The following is an 11672-nucleotide window of genomic DNA, read 5'->3' on the forward strand; positions in this document are numbered from 1 at the left end:
GCAGAGAGAGAGAGAGAGAGAGATTACCAACTGGCATTACTGCCCAGTTGGTGGCAGTAATGCTCTATTAGGTTGTTTGACAATCGCCATTGAACAAAAGAAGAAGTTAGTTTCTCTTGATACGTTATTGTTCATCATGGCGCTTGTTAAAGAATGAAAATAGTGTCCAGCCTTCTATCATTAGCTCTCGAAAAGGTTTTCCAACTGTCATCAGAAATGGCATGAACACCAAGCCGATGGAGGAAAAAGCTTTGGACGTGTACGGTAAGTCAGAGGTCTGTAACCTTTGGCGTTTCTAACGTCAGACTGAGTCCTAGTTGAGCTGGAAAGATCATGCATAGAAAAAGCTCTCGCCTTTATTTCCTGCTCCTTTGCGACTACGAAGCTGAAATTGGCTTCCTATTCGGAAATTTATGGCTAAAAGGTAATTCCACCTAATTTTTTCAGTACCTTGAGCTTATTTAACCTATAAAAAAATACAACACATGGACTCTTCAAACCTGGACTAGATTATTCTGCACTAAAGCAATTAAGACCAAATTTGTGATATGTGAAACCTCTTATTTGAATTGTGAAGTTTCCTTAGTRGCTATTTCGACGCTTTTTATTAATCTGTACCACATTAGAACCGCTCCAGCTCCTAAACAATGACATCTGGACACTTCAAACCTGGTGTAGATCATTCTATGTTAATTGCAGGCAGAGTTGTAAAGTGAAAAAGACTTGGTTGCTATACTTAAGTAGATTTTTCAGGTATCTGTATCTGAGTACTTATCTTTCTGACCACTTTTTACTTTTACTCACTGCATTTGAATAGAAACAGCTGTACTCTCCTAACATTGTCACGTGACTCGTCACTTACTAAAGAAGTATAGTAGACTCTCTTCATGTGTAGAAGATCTGACAGATTAACCTGCATAAACTTGCTATGCCACACATCGGAATCTCCCATAATAAAGAAAACATTGATTCCATAAATTAGAAAAAAAATTCTTAATCATATTCACACCACTCCTTTACACCATTGCCAACACACCAAGACTATTTTTCTGGTGTTCAATATATTTTTGCCATGCATTTTTGAAAGGCAATACTGAAACTTGACAAAATAAGGAGATGGAGCCTGTGGTGATATTAGGAGAGTCATCACACCTAAAACAAGTTATCATTGTATTTCGAAGGCATAAGATGAGTTTGATCTTCATAAGAAAGTTATTTTAAAATGCAAGGTTAACTGTCCGCTAAAAATATGTGATTATAATGGGAGTCAATTGAACCAGAATGTTAAGTGCACACAAAGTGCATACATTTTGTTCTACATAACTTACAATCAAAGGGACAAAGAAATGTAAAAAAGAAAATTTAAAAAACGTTCTGGCCAAGTTTTATAGAATTAACCTGCAAGATGACCGAGATACTGGGAATAATAATTTTAAAAAAGCAGTAAAAGCAGGATGTCCCATTTTGGGTAGTCAAAGTGCCCTGAGGGTCAACTCTGACAAAATAGCAATAAAAAAAAGCATAAGAAAAAACTGAAATTTGCAAAGTATAAATAATTTTCACAGCATTGTATTTCATTGTTCAATCATTGTAGACATTAATAGATTTCAAGCGTCTTATGGAAACTTATTTCCYTCCCTCCYCAGATGTGATTCGATCCATCCGGGACCCAGAGAAGCCGAACACCCTGGAGGAGCTGGAGGTGGTGACAGAGAAATGTGTGGAGATTCAGGAGCTCAACGAGGATGAGTTCCTCATCATAATCAGATTCTCCCCAACCGTTCCTCACTGCTCCCTGGCTACTCTGATTGGTGAGCAAGTCTGCTGATGACAAAAGTCTCCTCTAAACCCACCTGAAAACAATGGCAGATGGAGAACTGATCATATTTTATTTTTGGAAAGACTCAGTCAGTAAATTGAGAAGTATTAATCTACTAAGTACTAAATATTTGTAATTATTACTCATTATTGGTCTGAGTTCCAGTGACCAGAAATTCAGAACAAAGCATTGCAGTTCCACTTTATATTGGCCACAATGAATGATTTACATGCAAGGAAAGATTTAAAAGCAATKTATATCCACTTTAAATGGTCCTCAGATGGAAAAGTTTTAGAACACTGGTCTATTGTTTCCTGTTTTGTAGCAGTAGATCTGTTAGTATCTGTGTCTGATAAAGATGTGTTGTCTGCAGGCCTGTGCATACAAGTGAAGTTGCAGCGGTGTCTGCCATTTAAACACAAGGTGAGTCTGAACAGCCCTGATCCAATGGGCAGATTTCATGTTTCTCTTGTCTTCTGAGCAGCAGTAATATTGGTATACTTTAAATTTATTAAAACTCTGTTGTTTGTAAAAATATTTCCCCATTATGTCTCTTAAATCTATTCTCATGCTAYTTGTAATCCTAAACCACCTTCTCTCCAAGCTAGTATTAGTCATCTTTGGTCTTGATGGTAACAAACATAAGTTGTTTGATCAATTGTTTTTTTTCTTCTTCTTTTTCTCCTTAGCTGGAAATTTACATTTCAGAAGGAACCCATTCTACTGAAGAAGACAGTAAGTTTTTATTTAATATTTTCTCACATGTGAGCATTAAAGGTTTAAGTAGGTCATACACCATAAATACGTTTTGCCTGAGGAAATCATCGGCTGAGACACTGCTGCCAACAACTTAACATTTTTCATTTTTATACTGCTAACATTTTACTTTTCTTTAATATAGGAAGTAATTCTAGCTGAGTCGTATTCTGCCGGAGGTTTATCCTGTTAAAGGGGAGTTTCCTCTTTGCTGTTGCTACATGCATGCTCTGTTTTGACGCATTTCTGCAAAGTCAGCGACAATGCAAGCGATTGACCGCTGTTGCTACAGGACGAGTGAATACTGCAAGTCAGTCTATTGGGTTTCCTTTGATAGAAAAACTTTTTAAACCCATTTGAATAAGAAATTGAACTTGACTGCACTTTTTTATAGATGGTTTTGATTGTAATGTTTTGAATGTAACTGTATTGAAATGTATTTTTTGTGAAGTGCCTTGAGATGATGTGTTGTGTATTTGTGCAACGTAAACTGAATTGATTAAGCCTGATATTATAACTGAGGTGATGCTACTCTAAATTTGGGAATGGCATCAAATAAATGGTAAAGCCTTATTTCCTTGGAAAATGCAGATTCAGTATTCATTAATGAATTCCACTTTCATCCGGTCATTGAGAATCTTCCACATGAATATTCTCTTCCATTTACCTGTTAACAGGAGCATTAGTTGGGTCATGTTTCCTGCCAGTCTTGCAACAGGAAGTCTCTTATCTTGGCTGATTCATGAATAATTCTTTAGTAGTAATAATGAACAGCGATAATGATTCTTGAATAATCTGATTGTCTCCTCAACATTGAGCGGTTTTATTTWTTTTTTTACACATTCCTTGATATGAAAAAATATCCAACATTTATCACAACAAAGTTGTTATAGGTCAAAATACAATTGGACATTATTTTTTTTATGCACAGTCTTGTCAAAAATAACTAACAGTTATGTCTGTGGTCTGTGGGAGGGAGACCAAGTACTCTGAGTGAACCCACGTATTTATAAAGAGAACATTCAACTTTATGCGGACGTTTATGGGATGCTCCATGGTGCATCCCATAAATGAAATCATGGCTTGGAAAAACTGCTCTTTGTATTTATTCTTATCTTTTTCTGGCATCAAGATAATCTCAAGCATTTTAGTAAGAATTAAAAAGCTAAAACAYTGGTAACCTCTGTCGGMGCAAATACTGTTTTTTGCAGCAGATGTATCTTTTTTTGATGAATTGATGAGTGCTTTTCTTTTAATCTTGCTGTTGCTCATTAACTGAGTGAGAACCTTCTGTTCATGTCTGCAGTTAACAAACAGATCAATGATAAGGAGCGGATAGCAGCTGCCATGGAAAACCCCAACCTCAGAGAAATTGTGGAGCAGTGTGTAGCTGAACCAGACGATTGACAGAGGACACCCCGTCTGCTTTAAAGCAATTCTTTTTAATCTGCTGTCTTTGTGTTTGTAATGTCCCAAAGCCTGAGAAGGTTCTTTATATGATTTCATTGCATTTGTTTAAAATCAGCTGGGCAATAACTCTGAGGATTTGGCAGATTGTTCTATTATGTTTCGGGAGGAGGGACTCTTCTCACACACAAGCATTTATTTTGAGCTGTGATCACAATAGGGCGTTATAGGAAGTTGGTGTTTAATGAGTGCTGATTGCTGACTTTATCATGTGGACAGCTTTGTGGTAATATTGCAGCAGTTATTTCCCTCTTCATACTGCTAAGAGYCACAAAAGAAGCTGCATGAACAGTAGACTAGAGAACAGAACAGTAGATTAGAGAACATGCTTCCTGACATGCTTCCATCTGACCCTCTATCCGTCTTATTTCCATCCATCATTCCTCTAGTTTGCCGTTCTGTGGAAGATGAGTTACTGTATCTCCTTTGATAAATTGAAACAGAATAAGCTAGAAAATATTTTCTTGTTCAGGATTTTAAATGTAAATTACCATTTAAATGTACTAAACTGACTTTAACACAATTTATGCTTTATTAAACATAAGTGCTTTAAATGAAATTTAAACTTTAAGCAGAAACAGATGTTCAAAGTCTCGTGAGAGGAGAAAACAGTTGATTTAGTTTTCAGGGGATTACATCCGAGTATGCTGTCATTCCCTTGGGAGCAAGCTGGTTCATCAACATTCATCATATTCTCTGGGTAATGTCTGGATGTTATTTGATGCACTAAAGAGTTTCTGAAGTGTCCGAGTCTCAAACAATTAAAGACAATATATAATTTGTTTTTGTCAGAATAAAATCCTGAAAAATTACGTGTCTTTGTGCTCTCTTAGTTTTATGACGGTTGCATAGAATCACAATAGTTTCAAAGCCAAATGTGAGCTATAAAATAATAATGGAAGAATGTGAGTTCCTCATGCAAACTGGCTATATATCATTTCAAACTTTGATATATTTTGTCATACGCATTCAAAACGGCAGTAAAGTTAGCTGGGGAGCTATGTGTAAATTTGGGGTCCAGTAAATGGCTATACTATTGTTCTCACATTTGATCATCTGTGTGCAATAACCACAACATCAGCACACACACACACACACACACACACACATATATATATATATATATATATATATATATATATATATATGTCAAGTTTTATGATAAAAAGTCTGTCTTGGAAATAAATGTAAAGTACATAATTGTTTTACTCTACTGTACATTTATGAATACTGTTTAGTTTTTCTCTGTATTCATACACATTAGGAACAACCAGATATCTTCTGCAATGATTTTGGAAAACAAAAATATCTGTACTGTACACTTAAAATAGATTTCTTGCTAGAGTTTTACTTTTTAGAAGAACAAATGCCTAAATAGCGAGAGGTCCGCCATTTTGGAAGTTGCCGCGCAGAGTCGCACTGTCCCTGTAAAATTTTTGCCTGCATGTAACCTGCGCACTTGAACCCTTACAGGGCTTAAAGTAAAATWAAAAAAAAATCCTGAGCCTGAAACTTATAGTAGTAATAGAAATGAACTATACTGTTGCTATTGCCACAGTTTAATAAAAAGTGTCTGTGCAAACAATTCCTTCTAACAATACAATTAATAAGCTAAACACCCAAACTTAAATAAGACTTCAGTGCATTTTATTAGCGACTGCCAAACAAAGTCGCCGAGCGGCTGAGTAGGGAAGTGGTTGTTGACGCGCTAGCTAATCAAAACGTAAATCCAAGCTGCAGTTGCAATGATTTTATTGTCAATATCCAAAGGAAAACAGTGTTCAAAAGCAGCATAAAAACGGATCCGTAGAATTAAACAGTGATCAAAGACAAAACATAGCGGTCAGCAAAGAGTATACCTCCCCTATCACCCACTCACTGAAGTCACCAGGTGAGCAACAGGTGATCTACAATCACTAATAACACCATGTGATCCCACATTACCCCTATCCACAACATTCCGGCCCCTATTACATCATTACACAGTAATAATTACTCATACAACAACATAACCTAAGATATACACTACATCAAAACACACAACAAGATAACATAACACATTTAAACAGTACATGAAAGTCATTTGCAAATAGTCAAACAATCATTTCTTCTTTTCTTCAAAATAGTCCATCCATAGTCGGTCAGTCATAGGCCAGAGGTTACCAGCATTTAGCCTAAATAGTCAGTCTGTGATGTACATCTAGTTATGGTAAAGTCAAGTCAAATATGTTATCGTCATTGATCAAAGGTCTCCTGAAGAAGACATATTTTCATGATGGGTTTGCATAAGCAGCTGGTTGGGGTCTTAATCCAGACCCGACGTACAAGTCCATTTTTATCTGGCACAGTTTCTGTGATTCTACCAATGATCCAGAAACCACGAGGTGGTTCCTGGATCCACCTCGTGGATCCAGGATGGAGATGGGCTACATCTCCATCTCCAGGAACAAAGTTACGTTTAATCTTCATCCACTTTTGGCGCTGTTGAAGTTGAGGCAGATATTCTTTAATCCATCTCTTCCAGAACAGATCAGATATGTATTGGACTTGTCTCCATCGTTTCCGTGCATAAATATCTTTCTGGAATAAACCCGGGGGCAAACTTGGATGAGACTTGAGTAAGAGAAGATGGTTTGGTGTTAGAGCTTCCAGATCATTTGGATCGGCGGATTCCAATGTAATAGGTCTACTGTTGAGGATTGACTCCACTTCACAGAGAGCAGTTTGAAGTCTTTCCTCATCCAGATGCTGTCTGCAGGGTGGAATTAAGAACTTTTCTGATGGAACGGATCAATCTCTCCCATGCTCCACCATGGTGTGACCCAGCTGGAGGATTGAAGATCCATTTCACTCCCTTCAGAGTCAGCGCATCAAAGATCTTTTCCTGATTCCAATCTTCGATAGCTCGTCTCAGTTCGCGCTCTGCGCCCACAAAGTTGGTTCCATTATCGGACCACAGCTCTTGTACTTGGCCTCTCCTTGCAATGAAACGTCGTAAAGCGTTAATGAAAGAGTCTGTGCCAAGAGATCAGGCAAACTCAATATGCACTGCTCTGATTGCCAAACATGTGAAGATAACTCCATATTTCTTCACAAGACTTCTYCCACGCTTCACTTCAAATGGACCAAAATAGTCCACTCCAACAAAACTAAAGGGGGGCTTCTCAGGTGTCACTCTGCTTTCAGGCAGGTCAGCCATTTGTTGCTGGCCTGCAGCTCCATGAAGCTGTCTGCAGATCACACACCTTGACATGATCTTTCTAATCAATGCACCAGCACCAGGAATCCAATATTTCTGATGGAGCTTTGAGAGCATGTGGTTCCTACCACCATGACCCACCTCTTTATGGATRTATTGGAGAATAAGATAAGCAATATGAAGATCTTTAGCAACAATGATAGGATGTTTRGAATCTTCAGACATGACAGCCCTGCTGAGACGTCCTCCAACATGCAGCACATCATCTACCAGAACAGGATTTAACTTGTATATGTGACTGCTTCGTTTGACGTTCTCTCCTTTTTGGAGACAGGAAATTTCTTCAGAAAATCTTTCCTTCTGACAAAACTTGATTATCTGCATCTCAGCATCCTCAATCTCTCCCTATGAGAGAAAGCCAGTACGTAGCTGACCCCTCTGATGAGCACTTTCAGACTGGGTTGTTTCAGATGCAGGTTGAAAATGTGTCTTGTTTCTTTTGTGATGCAGGAGTATTGTTTTGAATCTTAAAATCCAACCCATCACTCTGACAAGATGAGTCCAGGATGTAACACGATGAATCAAAAGAGCCAAAGAATGATCGTCATCTTGGCGGGAGAAACACCAACAGAAGCAGACACTTTGACTTCAGGGTCGTCATGTAGAAGTTCCCGTAGGTTCTCTGGGTTTACAGGCCAATCTGTCTCTGGCTGTGTAAGAAATGCAGGACCATATAACCATGTAGTGTCATGTAGAAATTGCTGTACTTTCATACCCCTGGAGGCAAGGTCTGCTGGATTATTTGTTGTGTTCACATATCTCCATTGGGAGACGCCAGAAGCCCTGAGAATCTCTGACACTCTGTTTGCCACAAAAACACGGAACCTGCAAGTCTTGTTATTGAGGTATTTCAATACAGAGGTGCTGTCTGTCCAAAACACTGAATCTAGGAGAGRTAGCCTTAGTTCTCTTTTCCACAGTATGTCCATGCGAACTGCCAACACAGCTGCAGCAATTCCATACGGAGAATGGTGACTGGTTTTAGAGATGTCACCCTGGACTTCCCCATTATAAAGGAACTGTGCATCTSGTAGAGACTGTTCTGCAGCAGGAGGTAGGTAACAACACCATACCCCTTCTCACTYGCATCTGCAAAATGGTGCAACTGAGCAGTGGTTGCTTTTCCAAAATCAGTAGGTTTCAAACATCTCTTGATGCTGATGTTGTCTAACAGTTGCAATTCCTCCATCCAGCTTTTCCACTTTTGAGCAACAGCTGATGGAATAGCATCATCCCAACCTATTCCCTTCTGACACAGGTCTTGAAGGATTCTTTTAGCTATAAAAATGACAGGAGCTAGGAATCCCAAGGGATCATAGAAGGTGCTAACAGTGGAAAGGATCCCTCTTCGGGTCAATGGTCTGTTTGGGATGGATATACAGAACTTAAATGCATCTGACTGTAGACACCACCATACTCCTAATGCACGTTCAACAGGCAAAAGGTCACAATCCAGATCTAGGTTTTTAACCTCTTTGGCTCTTTCCTCCTCAGGTATTACTGCCAGGACGCTGCGGCTATTACTTATCCACTTTGTAAAGTGGAAGCCACCTTTGGCGCAGATGAGTCTGAGGTCTGAGTAAAGAGATATGGCTTCCTCTTCAGTGTCTATTGAGGCAAGGCAGTCATCCACATAGAAACTGTACAGAATGGTGTCTGATGGGTATTTTTCTCGAACCTTCAATAAAAGAACCACAGACAACGTATATGAATTTTATGACCAAGCTTTTGCAAATGGAGAAGACTCAGCAAACTGCTCCTCCAAGCCGTTCACTGAGCGTTCTGAAGACCATTGGTTACAGCTCGTCTTTTATTATCAAGCAGAAACAGGGAGGATAGGTAAGAGACAATTTATTACTGCACACAGGCAGTTTCTAAAATAGGGAGTATTCTGGTTGATAAGAAGGCACCTGTGGAAATGTAATTTAAGGTCTGAGAAACACACAGTTAACTGTTTCACATGAAGACACAGGCAGATGGGGCCTCCAGGTCAGTTTATACACACAGAATGAAAAGAACACTTTAAATTGAACATTTGACTGAATATGAACTAAAGTAATAACAAAATGATAATACCAAAAAATCTCTAACAGTGTCAATCACCTGCTGGCTAAAATCTGCTTTGTTGTCTTCTGCACATTTCCGCAGGGCATAGTTAGCACAACTCRGAGATGATGTTGCTCCAAATAAATGAACACCCATGCGGTACTCCTGCATGCTCTGATTGAARTCACCACCAGGCCACCAGAGGAACCTTAATAGGTCAGAATCTTCCTGTGGCACATGCACCTGATGGAACATGGCTTCAATGTCAGACATCAAAACAACACAATTTATGTCTGATTCCGCCACTGATGGTTATAGGAAACGCACTTAGAGTGACGTCAAGAGTGCCGTTTACTGGTTTCACTTTAGAGAAGGTAAGAGCCGTTTCTTATGATTTATCTGGCTGCTTAATGTTATTGTCTAACTTGATTTCTTTTGTGTGTAGGTTGGCCTGCTACTGTTTCAGTTTTTGATTTGTTTCAATTTCATTTTTTTGTTTTACTTTACTTACTTTAGATGGTTATTGTTGATTAAAAGAACTTTTCTTGTTTTGCTTTTGTTTAGGGAAAGGGAGTTTCTATTATAGCCTCCTGGCTTGTTTTAAACTGGGACCTATGCTGTCCCTGGGTCCTAGGCTGTTTTATTTAGATTGAGACTAGTGGAAGGGGAGTTTTGCTTTTGTTGGGGAACACTCGGGTGCATTTAGTTGTATTTGTGTTTTCTTTATTATTCCTCCCCCAGTCTAATTTGATCTAATCGGGTTTTAATTATTTTTCAGCTTTAAGGATCTCATGACCAGCATAGACTCCCACTTTTAGAGTGGTCATTTGGTAAATAAAATAAAGTGACTATTTTTGCTCAACTTTGTGAATTCAATAAACTGTTTGTAATCTGCAGTAGTGCCTCTGTCCATTTTTACAAACTTATCTGTGTGATTTGGTAAAAAGAGGGTTTAGAGCTGTCCCCAAGGTCACACGTACATAAGCTTGTATTAAAGCAGAAATTACAGCGGCCACCGTAAAGGCTTACAGTATTCAATTATGCCGCATGAACAGATCAATAGATTATTGCGAGGGAACGCAAAACCTTTTGCGGGGGAACGCAAAAGAAAAAAGATTCCCCATGGTACCCTGGAGGGCTCCGTACCGTACAAGGTAGATCCCATCACTTGCGTTGCTTTTTAACTGCAGAAATCCGAGGTGGGAAGTCACTCTGCAGAAAATTCATATTTTCCAAATGGAAGTACTTCTTGGACTTTTATTTAAGCATTACTCTTCTTTGAGATATGTTTACATTACGTTTGAATAAATGCAGCGTAGATTATGCAGGAAAGGAAATTAGAAAAATCGGACTTATAACCATTATTTGAATGGGGTATATGCCATGGACTTCCGTTTTAGCACTTCCGCATTTTTATGCCACATCGAATGCTTCCAGTGCACAGGCAACAGTATGTTAACAGTGGCTCCTCAGTCCTGCAGGACTATTAATGATGCCTATAGAATTATTCAGACGTCCTGAAATGCTCCAGCAACAACAAAGGATTTAAGCTGGATGTGTCAAAACTTCACAATAACTTTGAAGGTAAGTTAATAAATCGTTTGTATTCATCATAATGCCTCATATGTTCTTAAAAATGTATTTTGTAGGGAGAAATAAAACTCTTTGTAATGCCTCCGTTTTTTTGAAAGTTTTTTAAAGCAGCATTTATAAAAACGTCCGGAGGACGTTCAAGAACGTTCAAACAACATTCGGAAGTATGCACTTTGTATAAGAAAGGAAAAATAAAAAATTGATTAAAAATAATAACAGTCATAAAAGTTTAAAAAGATATAAAAACTAAATCGAGTRAAATGACAGCAAAAAAAGAAAATTAATTGGGAAAGAATGTTCAGAGTGAATGTTCAGACAACGTTTGCTGAATGTCAGGTCCGAATATTCAACGTTCCGACTTTCAGACTACGTTCACGGACGTCGTGCGAACATTTTCTTGCTAGCTGGGTATATATATATATATATATATATATATCTCAACTAGATATATATATAGATGTGCGCGCACACATTTTAAATTTTGCACCCCCAGAGGTAGTCCTGGCCCCCTCTTGGCCCCCCCAACTTTAAAAGTCTAGCTCCGCCACTGTAACCCACGTCCATCCTGACCCGTTCTCTACTGAGTGAAATTAAAGCTGCAATATGTCACTTTTTTATCAATATTTTTGTCACATATTTTTAAAAACTGTCATTATGTTGTGACAGTATGGTATGAGAGGTAATCTGTGAAAAATCAATTTCCTCTGCCTTCTCCCAGTGCTAGAAACAACC

General features: G+C 38.4%; 1 protein-coding gene across 1 annotated transcript; it reads left to right on the forward strand.

Annotated features, from left to right (window-relative positions):
• Positions 1–23: 23 nt before the first annotated feature.
• Positions 24–4854, forward strand: ciao2a (cytosolic iron-sulfur assembly component 2A). Its single transcript, XM_008410683.2, is given in 6 exon segments — positions 24–214; positions 217–264; positions 1647–1811; positions 2193–2242; positions 2509–2554; positions 3882–4854. Coding segments are annotated over 6 exon segments (471 nt in total). The 5' UTR covers positions 24–153; the 3' UTR covers positions 3983–4854.
• Positions 4855–11672: the final 6818 nt, after the last annotated feature.

Source organism: Poecilia reticulata, linkage group LG6, assembly GCF_000633615.1.
Source record: "Poecilia reticulata strain Guanapo linkage group LG6, Guppy_female_1.0+MT, whole genome shotgun sequence".
NCBI classification, from domain to species: domain Eukaryota; kingdom Metazoa; phylum Chordata; class Actinopteri; order Cyprinodontiformes; family Poeciliidae; genus Poecilia; species Poecilia reticulata.